Raw genomic sequence first — 18,509 nt, forward strand, 5'->3', positions numbered from 1 at the left:
TGTGGATAGAGTGAGCAAAGGGACAGATAGAGGTGGGTAACTCTGGTGTTCCAGCCACCTCCTGCAAGGGAGTCTTGCTGACAGTGCTTGAATAAATTCTGTTGCTTCGCTTTTTAAACACTTAGAACAAACATCTAAATGCCTAATAAATTGTATGCTGCAACTGTAAGATACAGTTTAAGCAGTAAATTATAAAACTTTAACTTTTATAAGTTTTGATTTATTATTTAAAAAAGAGAGACCTAAGACATGCCCCATGTGATTTTACTTTAAGAAACAAAAAAAAATCCCCAGCACTACAATGGAAAGGCTACCAAAAAGACAGGCAAATTTGCTAATGCCTTTGACTGTATCGAAGCATGCAGAGGAACACACTTTTATGGTATCTCAACTCTTAAAAACGGAGAACCCAAAACCATGCACTACGACCAACCGTAGAAGATTTGCATGGGCTGCCATCAACTTTTTGGAGACTGTGCTGACTACGTGAGGTGCCCGGGCTGTGGTAGCTGCGTGGCCACTGTATGTCCCCATGCGCCTCCGTATGGCCCCGTGTCACAAAGAGGCAGTGATGCGGAACCCGCCTGGTGCTTGTGAGCTTGCCTGGCCACACCTTGGTATCCCGGAAAGCAGGCCAGCAAAAGCTAGTTGGACTGAGCTGGCCTTCGGGATAGCTCGGCTCCTTCCTTTGCTACTTGTGTGGCTAGTCTTTTCCAACCGCTTATCGTTTACTGTCCGCTTCTCCTCAACTTCCATCCTCTTCCAAAGGCGATTATCATTTGACTTTCAGGACAGATAGGGGAGAAAAGCATAGGTTGGTCTAGACCTTCCAAGGTGCAGGCTGAGCTAGTACACCCTTATAGGCTGGCCAGATAAGCATATGGGGAGAGTTCCAGTTTGCTAATTGTTATTTCTTTACCGTATCCAAGGATAGTGAAGTGGGGGAGGGGACAGTGTAGTCTGAGGCATTGGGCTGATGACAAGAGGCCCATCCTGAGTGAAGCGGTAGGCAGGGAGAGAGAAAAGGAGCACAGCAAAGGCAGCTGTTAAAGTAATGGCCGAAAGCCGGCCCCTCCTGCGTACAAGGTGGGAAAGTGTGGGCTGGAGAACCAGAGGGCTCTGCTGCTAACCCTGGCAACAGGCAAGCAGCAGGTCCTCGTCAGAGAAGGTGACACGCAGTACAGTCTTTCAAAAGGGCCTTCATCACTGCTGTCAACTGAATTCCCATGACAGGGACAGTAGGGCTGTCAGCCTGTAGCTCTGCTGCAGTTCCAAGTACCACTGAAACACTTTTGATGGTGGTTGCTGTTCTGTGGGTTGCTGTTTTAAATCATTTTCCTGAGGTGCAATCATTTCTTTGCAACCAGGTGACGGGACTGGCACTGATCTTCTCTTTCTGCAGCATGTCCTTTGTCCTCCAGAGCTTTCCCCTCTGTTCCTGAGAGGAGCGATGGCTGCAATGGGAAACGACTCCTGTGAGTAACAGCCTCACCCGCAGGCTTGGACTTTGTGAGTCCCCAAAGGCAACAGACGTAGCTGGTGCCCGATCCCTGAATGCTGATGTGCTGACCAGCCTAGCGTGAATTCTGGGGCATTTCCTGAGAGCAACCATGCTTCTGGGTTGGAGGTTCTAGCTGGTTGTCCTGCGTGCTCCTGTACAGAACTCGACTTTGACCATATGCTTTCGTGCAACAATATCGTCTCATCTCTTTTCAAATGTCATTTCCCTGCAGTTGTTGTGGAGGGAATGGCTCCTCCACAAAGAATCCTCTTTCCTCCGGAGAAGATTTGCATGGGCTGGCAGCAAAGACAGAGAGCTGGAGCAGGACTCAAGAACCTGGGCAATACATGCTTCCTGAACTCCGTCCTGCAGTGCCTGACGTACACACCCCCTCTGGCCAACTACCTGCTCTCTCGGGAGCACAGCCGGTTGTGTGAGTGCTTTTATGAACATCTCCTTGTAAATCTGTTGGGCACTTCCCAAGGAGTCCCACAATCTGGAAGCTGATGGAGGAGAAAAGCAGCCACTTCTCTGGCCATCGCCCAACTTGGTGTTCTTTGGACACTCAAGCCTAGAAGCCACTTGTCGTATCTAGGTGTGTTCATCTTCAGAGAGCCACCTCTTCCTAGCCCTGGGTCTTGGTCCCTATCCCTGCAAGTTATACTCTCCTTGCTTATTGCACAGAAAACTTCTGTCAGTTTAGCATCCCTCTGCAGAACGTTTTCTACGCACGAAAATGTCCCGGGCTTGTTGGGACATTGGCACCCTGGGAGGAGAGGGGCGGAGACTCTTCTTGTAACTTCATGATCTCCGTTAGGTTTCCCATCGCTATGGACATTTTGCTAACCTGAGAAGCTTACTTCCGCCCTCCCTGTTCAGGTCACCAGCAAGGCTTCTGCGTGATGTGCAGAATGGAACAGCACGTTACCAACGTCTTGCATTCCTCAGACAGTGCCATCAGGCCTTTGGCACTCGTCAGTGTTCTCACAAGTAAGTAATTTCAGGTGCTTTGACATGTTTTCTTCCCTTCTTGTAGGACAGAACTACTAACTTCTTCTTTCTTAGGAATAGGAGAACACTTCAGGTTTGGAGTACAGGAAGACGCCCACGAGTTCTTACACTGTACTGTCAATGCCATGCAGAGAGATTGTCTGACTGGAAGCAGCAAGTAAGCAGAAGCAAGTTACCTTTTCAGTGTTCATGAGCCCTTTGGACTCCTTGATGTCCTCCCATCAAGGAAAAGCTTACACCCAGTGCTTTCAGACAAAGCAAAACTCTTGGAGGAGATAACTGTCTGCCTTTCCATTTGTTCCCAGCTTGGACATCTCTTCTCAATCAACTACCATCATTCATCAAATATTTGGGGGCTTTCTGAGATCCAGAGGTACTTTCCCACAGCTATTGCTCTCCTTGCAATTGTCTGTGCCCTTCTGTCTGCCTGTGACAAACAGCTGATCATGTGACTGGCATAGCAGGTATGAAGAGTGCCTACCAACACGGTCAGTCGACCTCCTCTATCGCTGAGCGTTTTGTTTTGCCTTCCAGTCGCGTGCTTGAGCTGCAAAGCGGTTTCCAACTCGTACGAGGCCTTCCTGGATATGCCTTTGGCTATAGAAGTAAGAGGGTTTGTAACTGTGATTCAAGACGTTCCAAGGCCCCTGTAGCTTTCCAGAATCAAGGCAGTTGTCTTAAAAAACGTATACTGCAAACACAAGAGAGCTTGCTGGTGGGGGGGAAGCGGAATGGACGGTGTCCTTCTGGTGCGGCCATGGCAGTGGTCTCCCTGGAGGTGCTGGCTTTAAGCTGGACAAGCACGCATTGTCCTCGCTGCACCCTTGACACACTCTCATCCTTGTTCCCTTTGCCCTCCCTCAACACCCAGTCTGACTCCCAGGCTGATGGGTTGTGTTGTCTTCATTATTGATGACCCTGCACACCATCGGTAGCCGAACCGTGCGGTGCCTCAGAGAGGTAGCTCTTGATAGCCCTGGGAATCCCTGGGAATGGAGGAAAATGTGCATCACCATATCCTCCTTCTGCCACCTGCTGGACGCTGCTTGTGGGTTGACAGTGGGTCTCCTCAGCATCAGCTACCTGGCTCTCCTTGTCTGCTCCTAGTAAGTGTTTGGGCGAGGGCGCAAACACCTACCGCAGCTCAAGGCTCTCCTTTCTCACTCCTCCAGGCAGCCTCGTCTCTCATCGCAGCTCTGGAGGACTTTGTGAAACCCGAGCAGCTGGATGGTGAAAACTGCTTTAAATGTAGCCAGTAAGATGATTACTAACGACATAGTAATACTAGAGCCTACGAGAAGGTGCTCCATGTCATCGAGCATAAGTTATCTTTTCACATTGGTTAGATGCACGAGAATGAGACACGGACGGTTTTTAGTATGGCCTTATGGTACTGAATAGCCTTAAAATCACGTAAGGATGTGTGAGAAGATGTGAGAGCTTGTCTGGCCTTCTGGGGCGGAGAAAGGGTGCATTTCAGCAGCTGGCTCTGTGCTTGGTTTCAAGGTGTGACAAGATGGTTGCCGCCTCCAGGAGGTTTACAATCCATCGCGTGCCCAAGATTCTCACGGTGTGTCTGAAGAGGTTTGAAGCTTTCACCGGCAGGAAGATCAGCAAGGTGTGTACGCAATTGGAGTGCAACCTTCTTTTCCTGGAGCAGGAGATCTCTCAAAGCAGCAGGCTCTTTCAGAAGCTCTCGTGTTCATGAGCCCCAAAGATGCATTTATACCCCTCTGGCCCCTGGTCTTGGAAGGCTATTTCATCTGGTATTTCAGGATCATTTGTGAGCCCTCTTTGTCCCTCCATAGTTTGTGGAGTATCCCGAGTACTTGGATCTTCGGCCGTACACATCTCAGACAGCTGGAGAACCACTCCTCTACTCCTTGTATGCTGTCCTGGTGCATAGCGGTGGCAGCTGCCATGTAGGACACTATTTCTGCTACACAAAGGTAAAGAGCGACTTCCTTCCTAGCAAGGGAAAAATGTGTCCTGGGGAAGACAAACTCTCATGCTAGTGTTACCGGCAGCCCAGGTTTTGGGGGAGAAGGTCTCCTTACCAGCTGGATTGGATTTGTTTTGACGTACTCTTGGTTCTATAGTTTTTCTGCCTGGGGTTTTGTGGGGAAGCCACCTGCAGATACCAATGCCTTCTTTGCAGGCCAGCAATGGGCTGTGGTACAAGATGGACGATGAGAATGTGGTTCTTCACAACATCAACACAGTTCTCAGGCAGCAAGCCTATTTACTGTTCTACGTCAGGTAATGACAAGCGTCAAACTGTGCTCACAATACGTTTCCTTTTCGTGGTGTTGCTCTTCTTCTTCACCTCATCTTCCTGAGTGTTTCTGTCATAGGAGACAAAGACTACCTGCATTGCTCAGTGCCGAGGTCTTGCTCTGACAGGGGCGGACCTGGTGGGAAGACCTCAATCAAATTTTTATTTGTAGTCTTGCTTATGTCTTCTCTTTGTCATAGAAACCACCCCAAGAAAATGACTGAACCCCGGAGGAGACTGTAAGAAAGGCCCTAAATGCAGATAAATTGTTTCCCTGCAGGTGCTCTGATTTGAAAATTGAAGAAAGGGCTTCTCCCTCACCGGCCCCATCACATGCCCGTTCCTTCCTCAGCCAATGGGCAGCCGGCAGCAAGCAGGCGGGACCTGTGGGACCCCAGGCTCTGCCTGGTAGGACTAAGGTACGTCTGAGGGAGGTGGGTCTGGGCACCAGATGGACACTGAGTTTCTTTCTGGGTCCTTGGCATTGCTCTCGTTGCCCTCCAACACTGCAACTTTCTTCCCAGTTGCAACGCTGCTCCCTCTCAAAGCATCCCGCCTAGATCCATCCCGTTTGTGCGCCTTTGGCCCTTCTGCCTTTGCAGCCCTCCAGGAGAGCTTTTGGGAGGCCCTTAGCTGTCCCCTCACACCCACTGTTCTGGTCCTCTCAGGAGGAAAAAGCAGGATGTTTTCACTGCTCTCTTTGCAGGACATGGCGGTGGGCATGGAGGACTCTCCAGAGGACAGCAGCTCCTCCACAACAGCCAGCACCAGCCAGCTAAGCTGGGCAGCTGCACAGGAGGCATCTGCAGGCTGGCCATGCCCCCACCTGGCCACACAGGCTCAACATGGCCTCCTGGTCCATTGCCAGCCATGGGACCGTGTGCTGCACGCTGTGCAAGAAGACGGCAAGAAAGAGGAGCATGCTTTGAGCCCTTCTTCTTGCTGCCAGAGGAACAGGGCCAGGGAGAGGGCCTGGAGCAGATCACCGCAATGGGGCAGGGATCTCTACAGCAGGTTGCTGGTCAGCATGGACTACGAGCATTCAGCAGGGAGGAGGAGAAATAGTCCTCCTAGCCATCTCCGTGCTCGCAGGCATGACACAGCTCCAGGACTGTCCAACGGCAGCTTCCGGTTGGCCCCCATGGACGGTGTTGCTTGGGAGCAAACCCTGCCAATGCAGAGTCAGTGGGGCACATCCCTGCAGTGGGGCTATGATCTCCACAGCCGGTGTGTGGAGTGCAGAGACTACAACCCGTTAGTGAGCAGGAGGAAGAGGAAGTGGAGAACAAGTCCTCCACACTGTGCCCAGGCCCCAGGGGATGATATAGCACCAGGACCCTCCAAAGCCAGCTCGAAGTGGGCTCCTGCACCCAGGGCTGCCAAGGAGAGCACTCAGCTGAAGCAGAGAAGGTGGAGCAGATCCCTGCAGCGGGGCTATGATCTCCGCAGCCGGTTCGTGGAGCACACGGACTACCAGCCGTCAGCCAGGAGGAGGAGGAGCTGCACAACAAGTCCTCCCCATTGTCCCTGAACCTCAAGGGAGGATGCAGCTCCAGAGCCCTTCAACGCCAGCTCCAAGTCGGGTCCTGACCCCAGGGCTGCTCAGGAGCAAACTCAGCTGAGGCAAGAGAGAGTACAGCAGATCCCCGCGGCAGGGCTGTGATCTCCACAGCCACTTTGTGGACACTACGGACTATCCATGTTCCACTTTTGGGATCAACTTGCAAAAATAACACTCGTTTGGTACCAACAGGTAGAAAAGCAAAAGCCAGAATTAAAACCACTTGTTGGCATTGCGTATGTAATTTCTGAGGTGTTTTCTTCCCTGTAGCTTTTGTGGCAGTTGCTGGAAATACCCAGTGTGGGAGATTTATGTCTTGGGATCTGGAAAGCAGTGTGCTTGCCTGTGCCCATCTTGCAGTCTCTTCATTCTAAATATGGAATTCAAGTCAACCTCAGGGAAATGGGCTGGATGAGCCGACAGGGAGGGGGACTTGACACCGGATAAACGTCCAGGCCCAGAGGGTGCTGCTCAGCGGCACCAAGCGTAGCGTGAGGCCAGTAACTGGTGGTGTCAGCCAGGGATCGGTACTGGGTCTCATCAGCGTGCAGAAATTCTGCTCTGAGCCATGGAGGATGCAAGGCTGGCGATTCTGTGAAAGGGATGCCTAGAAGAGGATCCAGCCACCAATGCTGCCCCCCCTCAGGCGGCCATCGACAGCTCCAGCAGGAAGCTGCAGCCCGTGGAGAGGAGCCCAGGCCGCAGGAGGCTCCTGGAGGAGCTGCGGTCCGTTGTGTGAAGCATTTCAGTGGTGGTCCGAGTAGGGCCACTCTGGGCAATTACAAGCTGCACACAGCCGTGGGAACGCGACCTTGGAGAGGGGAGCTAGGAGGGTTGTTATCTCAGAGAGGGGAGCTAGGAAGGTAGTTCTTGAGCAGGATGTTGTATCCGGGAACAGCTGTTCGCCTTTCTACTACGTCGTTTTGTTTGGTTTTTTTTCCTCACCTCCCTTGAGGTGGTGTCAACAAAGTTCTGGCTTGTTTCTCAAGCCAAGTGGCAACCAAGGCAGGAGACTGTTGGCCCCTGCCCGGCCTGTGGCTCAGCTGCACCCAGCAGCCAGGAACGGTGGGGAAAGGGTCTGTGCTGCTCGTACCAGGGGTGCCCTGAACCGGTGCTACACTGGGGGTAACTGTTTTGGGCTGCTGATCAGAGCCTCCTCAGCTGCCTCTGGCCCAGCTCACCTTGCCTTCTCCTCAGCCTGCTTGGGCCTCTGCCCCTCGGGCCCCAGGCCGGCTGTAACTGACAGGCCACCCTCTGGCTCTGCTGATTGGCTCTGCTGTGGCCAATGGCACAGCTGTTGCCAGGCTGCCAGTGAGAGCCCGGGCCTCCCCTCACCAGCAGGAAGATCAGGGGATTCACAAAGTCCAAGCATGCGGGTGAGGCTGTTACTCACAGGAGTCATTTCCCATTGCAGCCATCGCTCCAGTTACGTCATGGTAAAAGTCGGCGTCGCTGTTGCGCCTCCCCGGTGGGCACAGAAGGGCCTCCCGGAGCTCCCCGGAGGTGGGGACGCATCTGTCTGTATTATAGGGTGAGCGGTGACTCGTCCGGAGGGCAGTGTCAACCAAGGGCTGTTAGACGGTGTGCGAGACCGAGGTGGCTGAGGCAGTGAAGGGGCGAAGCACGGTGGCTGTAGTAGCCGGCACTCTAGCGCTGGAAGGCTGGGGCAGCGGCAGACGGCCGAGGAGGCGTGCGGAGCGTGTCCACAGCTCCCCCAGCCCCCAAGAGCCTGATGATGTGGAGCGGGCGAGGCGGCGGCACTGCTGCCTGCTGGTTCTCCGTTTTCCCCCGTGTAAACCCCACGTGGGCGGCCAGCGGGGTGCAGGGTCTCCCGGCTTGCCGGGGTCTGGAGGGCTCGGTGAAGGGACTGCATAGCATGGGCCAAGGTGGTGGCACCTCGTCCCCAGTTTCCCTGGGGCATGTGTTTCCCCACGGGGCAGGGCGAAGACCGGTGGCCAGCAGCGCTTGATCGGCACTCGAACGCTGAAAAGTCCGGGGGGGCAAGGCCTGCTGTGGCTTCCCCCGGGCTCCCCGGCAAGGTCCCCTTCACGGGGACGGGCGGTGGTGGCGGCACCTCGCCCGCTTTTTTTTTTTTTTCCCTGTCACTCTGGCCTTAAGCTGGAAGCCCGCGAAGCAGGGCAGATCGAGACCAAACGCAGATGGCCCCGGCGGCATGTGGAGCCCGCCTGCAGCTTCCCCTCTAAGAGCCCAATGACGGTGCGGGCGAGGCGGCGTCACCTCGCTGTCTTTTTTGCTGGCGTGAGACAAGCCCGGGCAGCCCGTGGCATCTGGCCTGCCCCGGCTTTGCCAGTTGGCCCTGAGGGCTCGGCAATGGGACTGCGTAGCGCCGGCGGTGGGTGTCAGCTGGAAACCGGTCCTTTTGTTTTTCCGCTCATTTTCTGGCCTTAAGCTGCCCGCCGGACCCCGTGGCCAGCAGCCGCGGGCAGACGGGACGGCCGGGGAACATGGAGCCTGCCGCAGCTTCCCCCGGCCCAGGAGAAGCCTGGCGGCGGCACGGGCAAGAGGGGGGACGGTGCCTTGCCTTCCTTTTCCTCCGGCCCTAAGCTGGAGCCCGCCAAGCGGGAAAGAGGCACGGTGGTGGCCAGCAGTTAAATGCAGATGGACCCGGGGTGTCGAGCCTTCAGTGGCTTTCCCCATCTCCCCAATACCGGGCAATGGCACAGGTTTGAGACTCTGTGCCACCTGGTTTTCTGTGTGGTACTTTTTTTTCTTTTTTTCCCACCCCACACTTCTCACTTCTCATAATGCCAGGAAACAGATGATACAAAAAATTTGGAAGCAGTTATGACTTGTAAAAAATAAGCTATTCCATCTTCTCCAATGAACGGTGTTTGACCTTATTAAATACTGAAAAGCAAGAAAAAGATTATAGGTGGTGGTCTCTATTTATTACTCCCTCTTCTTTAGATAGAGAAGTAGCTGGAAACACTAAAGGAAATAAAGCTGGGGCTAGTAAATCCCTAAATCTTACAAATAAAAGAAGTTAAACAGAACAGGTAACACTACATTAGGACAAAAAGTACATCCTGCAGAATGATAGCATGCCACCTGCAGCAGCTAATCAAATCTAACTCTTCATGTTGTTTTTATTTTTCATCTCAAAGGCTGTCATTCTTCCCTGGGGTCTCAGCCTTCCAGGCCCGCCTTACACTCGGTGGCTCCTCCTTTTCTGCTGGCGTTGCAGCATCACGAACCGGGTGAGGATTCGTTACTGGAGTGGGGGAGGCCGTTTCCGTAACTGCAGAAAACGGAATGCCTGCTGTGTGTAAAGGGGCCGGTAGATTAGCCCGACTACAACAGTAAAAAAGTTGCGGTGCTGCTCTCCCAGCTCTTGCCGGGAGGGCAGAGATAAGGCGCGGCGCGGGGGAAAGGGGCGGCCCGCTGGGGCTGCTCGAGCAGAGGAGGCCGCTTTCCGGTACTGCGAGACCGCCCGGTTCCGAAGGGACGATAACGCCCAGGGAACCCAGCTGGCAGCCCCTCGGGGCTGCGGCTGTCCCGGGCCTGGCCCCCGGGCCCTGCTTGGGGTGTCCCCCGGAACCGCCGTCCGAGCGCAGCCCGGCCCCGCCGCTTCCGCTGCCGCCCGTCCGTGGCGGAAAGGGCCGTGTGCGGCGGAGCGCTTCCGGGGCGGCGGGGCCGGCGGGAGAAGCGGCGGCAGCATGACGACGCTCCGCGCCTTCACCTGCGACGACCTCTTCCGCTTCAACATGTGAGCGCCGCCCGCCCGCCTCTCCTCTCCTCTCCCCGCTCCCGCCCGGCCCCGGGGAACGCGCTGGCGGCTCCCCCTTCCCGCCGCCGCCCCCTCCCCTCTCCACCCCTCTCCCGGGGGAGCTCGGGGCGGCCCTCGGCCGGCGGGCGGGTCCCGGGCCCGTGGTGAGCGTCGCTCTCCGCCCCCCCGCAGCAACCTGGACCCGCTGACGGAGACCGTATCCTTCCCGCTGCCGCCGGGGAGGGGGCGCGGGGCCGCGGCGACAGCTTGCTCCTTAACCGAGCGCCGCAGTACGGGACACCCTTCTACCTGCAGTACCTGGCCCACTGGCCCGAGTATTTCATCGTCGCCGAGGCGCCCGGCGGGGAGCTGATGGGTTACAGTGAGTGCGGTGCGGTGCGGCGCCGGGCTGGCCGGCGCGGCCGTCCCGCGGCGTTGCGTGTTTGGGGGGGGATAGCGCGGGAGCTTTTCGTGCTCTTCGCGTTTTCCAAATAGCTGGCGGGGAAGAGGAGCCTTGTGTAGCATCTTCCCGCTTCATACGTGTCTGAGGGTGTCCACAGGCCTCGCAGCAGCAGTTTCTGGTTTGACGTGCCCAGCGCAGCAGGGACTGCGGTAACCTCCGCCCAGGGTCGTGCAGGTGAACGCGTGTGCGCCTTTCTGCCATCCTGGAACTGGGCCCCTGCACCCCGCGCTGGGCTCGCGCGCTGTCAGCCATCAGGGAGTACAGATGCTGGGCTGGGGTTTTGCATGGGCCTGCGAGGGAGAGCTCTGGGTCTGGATGTCAGTTGCTTCTTTGCCGTGGAATACTTGTGTTTCTCAGAAATTATTCCAAATAGAGCTGGTGGTCTGTTTATTCCTTCCAGCATTTGCTGTGCAGAAGGTTTCTCTGTACCCACCACATCAGTTGCTTATTAGCAGTGACTGGGATGTTTATGGGAGTCCCGTGTGGAAGTATGGAATACTCGAGTGAACTAACACTGGTTTGGCTCTGTGTAGAAAGGAGAGGAACTGTAAAGAAGCCCCCCAGAACAATGTCCCTCTTTTTTTATTTTCTTTTTTTTTTCCCCCTCCCTTAAACATACTGTGTTTGCAAGCCTTAGCTTTCTGCTGCCAGCTTGGCAAAATGTCCCAAGCTCTGTTCTCTCTTGGTCACCAAAAGTCTCCAGTAGTTGTCGGGATGGTGAATTAGCTTTGGGCCTCTAGCCCTCCGTTCCTCCGTTACTTTAGTCAGGTCTTGAATTCAGCTCAGGGAAAGACTCATGAGACTTGCTCAAAACTCGGATTTGGAAGTCATTCCTCAAACAATGAATTTGCAAAAAAAGTTTTGTTTTGTTTTGTTTGTTTTTTTTTTACACTGGTCAAGAGACCACTGTAATACTTGAGCAAAATGACATTTTTAATGGTTGCTGAATCGGAGCAATAACATAGAGATCCCTCTCTGAGCCTTTACCACTGTCATTGCAATGTTTGTTTCTACGCTGTTTGGTTCTTTTGTAAAGATGTACAGCTGTGGGTGGTGCATCATTCCAGAGGCGCTACCGCGCTGATGCTCTGTATGTTCACAGTCATGGGTAAAGCGGAAGGCTCTGTGGCTAGGGAAGAATGGCACAGACACGTTACTGCTCTCTCTGTTGCACCAGAATTTCGACGGCTGGGTTTGGCTGCTAAATTGATGGAACTACTGGAAGAAATTTCAGAAAAGTGAGTACTATGCTTATCTTTACATTTGTCTTTTAAAGTGATCTTTCTACAGATGCATGTCTGTGGCATAGATATTTGATTTGCATGAAACAGACCCAGAATTTTGCGTTGAGTAGTGTTCTGATTTGCTGAAATTCCCCATAGCTGGAGAACAAGAATTATGAATGTTGCTTGGTGGTTTAAAATCTCAGGGTTTCTCTGAAAGCTGCCTTGCTAGGATGAGTCGGAAGTAGCCTGAATTCCAATAGAGATACTATATAAAAGATCCTTTTCTTGGCAGGAAAAGAGCTTCACTAAGCATCAGCACTGTTTCCCACAGGGTCTCCAACATAGGTGTTCAGTAATCGTGGGCTTTGTGCAATTCCCTCAGGCACAAGCTTGGAGCAATTTTGTACGGCAGAGAGAATCTGAGCTTAGTTTTCATCTCGTGTGTGGTTACGTGTACCCGCACAAACTTTAATTTAGCGTCAAATGAACCCACAGGGAAATGTCCCCACCTCATGCTAATAGGGCAACAGCACTGTAGTTGGTAAAATCAGAAAATAGTATGATTTTCTGAAAAATCTGCCTTGTGAGGAGAAGGACTGTCTCCTGTTAGGCAACTGAATTTTGTGGCTGATTCCACTGCCCCACCTATGCACTTTGAAGGAGGTGCTCCTTAAGCCGATGCAATCTAAAATGTGGATTTTATAGAATCATAGAATGGTTAGGGTTGGAAGGGACCTTCAAAGGTCATCTAGTCCAACCCCCCTGCAAGGAGCAGGGACATCCCCAACCAGATCAGGTTGCTCAGAGCCTCATCCAGCCTGGCCTTGAACGCTTCCAGAGATGGGGCCTCCACCACCTTTCTGGGCAACCTGTTCCAGTGTTCTATAACTCGCATCGTAAAAAATTTTTTCCTAATTTCTAATCTAAATCTACCCCCCTCTATTTTAAAACCATTACCCCTTGTCCTATCGCAACAGGCCCTACTAAACAGCCTTTCCCCATCTTTCTTGTAGGCCCCCTTGAGGTACTGGAAGACCGCGATCAGGTCTCCCCGGAGCCTCCTCTTCTGCAGGCTGAACAGCCCCAACTCTCTCAGCCTGTCCTCATAAGAGAGGTGCTCCAGCTCTTTTATCATCTTCGTGGCCCTCCTTCCGACCTTCTCCAACTGGTCCATGTCCTTCTTATGTTGGGGGCTCCAGAACTGGACACAGTACTCCAGGTAGGGTCTCACCAGGGCAGAGTAGAGGGGGAGAATCACCTCCCTAGACCTGCTGGCCACACTTCTCTTGATGCAGCCCAGGATGCGGTTGGCCTTCTGGGCCGCAAGGGCGCATTGCCTGCTCATGTTAAGCTTCTCATCCACCAGCACTCCCAAGTCCTTCTCCTCAGGGCTGCTCTCAATCCATTCCCCACCCAGCCTGTATTTGTGCCTGGGATTGCCGTGACCCAGGTGCAGGACCTTGCACTTGGCCTGGTTGAACTTCATGAGGTTGGCACGGGCCCACCTCTCCAGCCTGTCAAGGTCCCTCTGGGTGGCATCCCTCCCTTCCAGCGTGTCGACAGCACCACACAACTTGGTGTTGTCGGCAAACTTGCTGAGGGTGCACTCTATCCCACTGTCCATGTCGCTGACAAAGATGTTGAACAGGGCCGGGCCCAGCACAGACCCCTGAGGGACGCCAGTCGTGACCGGTCTCCACATGGACATTGAGCCGTTGACCACCACTCTCTGAGTGTGGCCATCCAGCCAACTCCTTACCCACCGAGTGGTCCGTCCATCAGACCCATGTCTCTCTAGTTTAGAGAGAAGGATGTCGTGCGGGACAGTGTCATAAGCTTTGCACAAGTCCAGGTAGATGATGTCAGTTGCTCGTCCCTTGTCCACCGATGCCGTCACCCCGTCATAGAAGGCCACCAAATTGGTCAGGCACGATCTGCCCTTGGTGAAGCCATGTTGGCTGTCACCAACCACCTCCTGGCTCTCCATGTGCCTTAGCATGGTTTCCAGGAGAATCTGCTCCATGACCTTGCCAGGCACAGAGGTGAGGCTGACTGGCCTGTAGTTACCTGGGTCTTCCTTATTCCCCTTTTTAAAAATTGGGGTTATGTTCCCTCTCTTCCAGTCATCGGGGACCTCACCAGACCGCCACGACTTCTCAAATATGATGGCCAGTGGCTTGGCAACTTCATCCGCCAGTTCCCTCAGGACCCGCGGATGGATCTCATCAGGACCCATGGACTTGTGCACCTTTAGGTTCCTCAGATGATCCCGAACCTGCTCTTCGAGTACAATGGGCGGTTCTTCATCCTCGCAGTCCCTGCTTGCACCTTCTACAGCTTGGGCGGTGGGACAGGAACTCTTGTTGGTGAAGACTGAGGCAAAAAAGACATTGAGAACCTCAGCCTTCTCCATGTCCTGGGTAACCAGGACACCAGTTCCCTTCTGGAGGGGGCCTACATTTACCCTGGACTTTCTTTTGTCCCCTACGTACCTATAAAAGCTCTTCCTGTTACATTTTATACCCCTGGCCAGATTCAGTTCTGCCAGGGCATTGGCCTTCCTTACCTTATCCCTGGCCACTCGCGCAGCCTCTTTGTAGTCCTCCCAGGCTACCTGTCCCCGCTTCCACCCTCTATAGGCTTCCTTTTTTACTTTCAGTTGGTCCAGGAGCTCCTTGCTCATCCACACCGGCCTCCTGGCCTTTTTGCCCGACTTGTTTTTCATCGGGATGCACCTCTGCTGAGCTTGGAGGAGGTGCTCCTTGAATATGGACCAACTTTCCTGGGCCCCTCTTCCCTCCAGGGCCGCCTCCCATGGCACTTGGCCCATCAGGTCCCTGAAGAGGCCGAAGTCCGCCTTCCTGAAGTCTAGGGCAGAGAGCTTGCCGTGTATTTTCCTTGCTGCCCCGTGGATCTTGAACTCCACCATGTCATGGTGGCTGCAGCCAAGGCTGTCCTTTACTTTAACATCCCCCACCAGCCCCTCCCTGTTGGTGAGTACAAGTTCGAGCATGGCACCCCTCCTTGTCGGCTCCTCTATCGCCTGCAGGAGGAAGTTGTCATCCACGCATTCCAGGAACCTCCTGGACTGCCTGTGCCCTGCCGTGTTGTCTCTCCAACAGATGTCAGGGTGGTTGAAGTCCCCCATGAGGACCAGGGCCTGTGACCGTGAGGCTGCTCCTATCTGCCTATAGAGCACTTCGTCCGCTCTATCCTCCTGGCCAGGCGGCCTGGAACAGACCCCTACCGTGACGTCCCCTGTCCGTCCCCATCCTCTAATCTTGACCCATAAGCTCTCTGTCAGCTCCTCCTCCATCCCCAGGCGGAGCTCCACACACTCCAGCCGGTTGCTGACGTAGAGAGCGACACCCCCTCCTCGTCTCCCCTTCCTGTCCTTTCTAAAAAGCCTATACCCCTCCATGTTGACGCTCCAGTCGTATGTGTCATCCCACCACGTCTCCGTGATGCCAATGAGGTCGTAGCCCTGCTCGTGTGCAAGCATCTCCAGCTCTTCCTGTTTATTCCCCATGCTGCGTGCATTGGTATAGAGACACTTCAGCTGGGCCCCCGACAAAGCCGACTTGCTGGCTGGAGTGACAGGGCTGCTATTGGATCACAGTTTAGGTTTATTTGCACTTTTCTGTGATCCTTCCTCAGCTTCTGGACCCTCGGTGCTGGCACTGGCGCCATGCTGACAGCAGTGGGCTGGACTGTGCTCCCTCTTCCCCAGCAACACCAGTTTAAAGCCCTCCGGATGAGCCTGGCAATATATATATGTGTATATATATATGTACATATAAAAAAATTCTTATGCTAAAATTGAGATTTTTTTTTTTAAATAATTTCTTACAGATATGAGGCTTATGTGGGTGTTTAGCTTGTCCTGTTCTTCCTGTTCGTAATTCTGAACCTACTGGCTAGTGTAGAAGAATGGTCGTGTGACAAAAATAAAATGGGATTTGTGCCTATACAGGATTTGTTCCTCGGTAAAGGAGTGCGCCTGTTGTTATTGCAGCGTGAAAGATGTTTGATTAGCGCACCACGTGATCAGACCTGTCTTGGTCTGATCACGAGTTAGGGGCTATTATTCAGAAATACGTTAATGTACTATTCCTTACTGTGCTTTCTTGTTTTTCATTTTTTTCAAAGAAAGGGTGGATTTTTCGTGGATCTTTTTGTGAGAGTATCAAATCAGGTTGCAGTAAAAATGTATAAGCAACTAGGCTACAGCGTGTACCGTACGGTATTAGAGTACTACCCTGCTAGCAGTGGAGAGCCAGATGAAGATGCTTATGGTAAGTACTTGTTCTGCCTCAAGCTGAATGGAAAGAGTCTCATGTCAAGGTTTCCTGGGCTTGCTTGTATGATTTTTTTTTTCTTTTTCCTTTTTTTTTTTTATGTGAAGCAAGTTCAGATAGTTGTTGATGAAGGGGATTTTGCATACTCCTTTAGATAGCTTTTCATACTGAAGATTACATCAGTTGCAAAACTTAACCTCGCAATTTACACATTTTGTAGCATCTGTGGCAAAATAAACTACAAAACAAGAATAAGTTAGTAAGTACAAAGACACTTATCCTGTAGGTAAGATGAAAATTAAAATGCAGTTTTTAATCTAATTTTTCTTTCTGAGGGGCCCACACCCAGTGGCTGGGCTTTTTGCTGATGTTACTTGGGGAAGGAATTACAGTGCTTTCCTCGTTTCTTCCCATAGCAGCGACTTGAAAGTTTGTTTTACTCAAATGTCTGACTACAAATTTAAAAGTGTCAGTGGTCAACAGTGGCAGAGAATTGGTTGGCCTTTTCAGCTTAAAAGCGAAGGAACATGGAAATTTAAGTATATTAACGTTAATTCTGTCAATAAAACTGAAGTACCAGCTGCTTCCTCTTTCTAGATCTTTCCTTAAAGTATTCTCCCCTCAGAGTTACACGACCATGCTGTGTATCTTTTCTGTTCTTGCACTGTTCATTTGATACGCAGGGGCTGCGGACAGACATCTACTGTTGCTGCAGACACCTTAAGTCACATTTTTGTCCCTTTAGCCTAGCATTTCCTTTCCATTTGGTTGAGTTTCATGCAGTGTTATATTCCAATTGATAATGTAGCCACTGAACATTAAGGTCATCAGACTATCAGAGTGCGTCCAGAGGAAGGCGACCAAGATTGTAAAAGATCTCGAGGGCAAGACTTACAGGGAGCAGCTGAGGTCACTTGCTTTGTTCAACTTGGAGAAGAGAAGGCTGAGGGGTGACCTCACTGCAGCCTACAACTCCCTCAAGGCGGGCAGCGGGGAGGGAAGGGCTGATCTCCATCTCTCTGGTGACCAGCAATAGGACACCAGGAAATGGAATAAAGCTGCATCGGGGGAAATTCACATTGGACATTAGGAAAAGACTGAGAGAGTGGTCAGTCACTGGAACGGGGTTCCCAGGGAAGTGGTCACGACACCACGCCCGTTAGAGTTGAAGGAGTGTCTGGACAATGTTCTTAGTCATATGGTTTAGTTTTAGGTAGTCCTGCAAGGAGCAGGCAGTTGGACTCGATGTTCTTTATGGGTCCCTTCCAACCTGAGATATTCTATGAAATCTTCTTGATTAAAAATGGTCTTATTGTAAGAGAAAATATGGCTTTGCACAATGACTGTCTTATTACAATAGCTTTTTTTTTTTTTTCTTTTGCCACAGATATGAGAAAAGCTCTTTCCAGAGATACGGAGAAGAAATCGATTATACCTCTGCCTCATCCCGTGAGACCAGAAGACATTGAGTAGCTGTAAGCTGTGATTCTCAGGCAACTCACTAAGAGCATCAGGTTCCTTCTCCCCCTAGCCCCCAAGAACTTATGGATAAGAAATCTTTGGGTTGATGTTTTTCACCATGGAATACCAGAAAGCAATACCGAGAAGCGTACTAATGCCACTTCTGTTGGTAATGTCTGCATACTGCTGCACTTTGCCCATTCTTTTTCCTCTCAAATATTGGACCGTGAGAGACTATTAAAATGGGATTACCTCGTGTATGATGTTTTCTTGTTTTTCCTTCAAACCAAAAATACCTGAGGTCAGTAATAATAAAAACTCTTTCTCTTGTTCATGACCAATGAAAGTAGCGTACAATACCCAAGAAGCACAGCAGGAAGAGGACCATGTAATAATACTTGCATAAAAGATAAACCTCTTATACACAATGTAGAAATGTCTTTCCCCCTTTCACGGCACAGGCGCAGTACTAAACGTGGTTCACTGTCGATTTGAAAAAGCCACACAACCAAGGCAGTCACGGCTTTCTGTCCACCCTGGACCAGGTTCAAGATCAATTCTGTGTTCTGGGTACCCATACACACCTTAACATGCTGCGTCCGCTGGAGTAATCTGCGGTAAAGGTTTCTTGTTTTCTCATACTCCTTTTGCTCAATTTCAAAGTCAATGTAGGATTTCCAAAGAACCTGCAAAAGAGAAGTCTCTCATTATGTTCACAGCATCTTCAAACAGCCCTATAACACTGAGATCACTGACATAATGCTTTTTTTTGTTTTCCCCTTGTTTTAATGGAGGAGCATGGATAAATGTGGAATTTGTAGCAATGAAATTCAGACATAAAAGTGTTGACTGTACAGATAGGATTAAGACTAAGTAATATCAAATCTTGTGCACATAATCCATTTAGCTTAGTCCTGTAAGCGTGTTTTATCGTGGGTTTTATAGTCCTGTGTACCCTGTCAAGAAAGACGGTAGCTTAGATGAGA

General features: G+C 51.9%; 2 protein-coding genes across 2 annotated transcripts; both read left to right on the plus strand.

Moving 5' to 3' along the window:
* Positions 1-1,792: 1,792 nt before the first annotated feature.
* On the plus strand, positions 1,793-3,771 carry LOC147601508 (ubiquitin carboxyl-terminal hydrolase 42-like). Its single transcript, XM_086744425.1, has 6 exons — positions 1,793-1,934; positions 2,381-2,491; positions 2,567-2,669; positions 2,818-2,885; positions 3,047-3,117; positions 3,685-3,771. The coding sequence occupies exons 1-6, from the start codon at positions 1,793-1,795 to the stop codon at positions 3,769-3,771; spliced, it is 582 nt and encodes a 193-aa protein (XP_086600551.1).
* A 6,254-nt stretch (positions 3,772-10,025) lies between these two features.
* On the plus strand, positions 10,026-18,140 carry LOC147601509 (N-alpha-acetyltransferase 20-like). The gene is made up of 7 exons (XM_086744686.1): positions 10,026-10,075; positions 10,268-10,292; positions 10,367-10,457; positions 11,641-11,776; positions 15,914-16,059; positions 17,450-17,537; positions 17,985-18,140. The coding sequence occupies exons 1-6, from the start codon at positions 10,026-10,028 to the stop codon at positions 17,533-17,535; spliced, it is 534 nt and encodes a 177-aa protein (XP_086600812.1). The 3' UTR covers positions 17,536-17,537; positions 17,985-18,140.
* The last annotated feature ends 369 nt before the right edge of the window (positions 18,141-18,509 follow it).

Source organism: Chlamydotis macqueenii, chromosome 3 (genome assembly GCF_036417535.1).
Source record: "Chlamydotis macqueenii isolate bChlMac1 chromosome 3, bChlMac1.mat, whole genome shotgun sequence".
Taxonomy (NCBI): Eukaryota; Metazoa; Chordata; class Aves; order Otidiformes; family Otididae; genus Chlamydotis; species Chlamydotis macqueenii.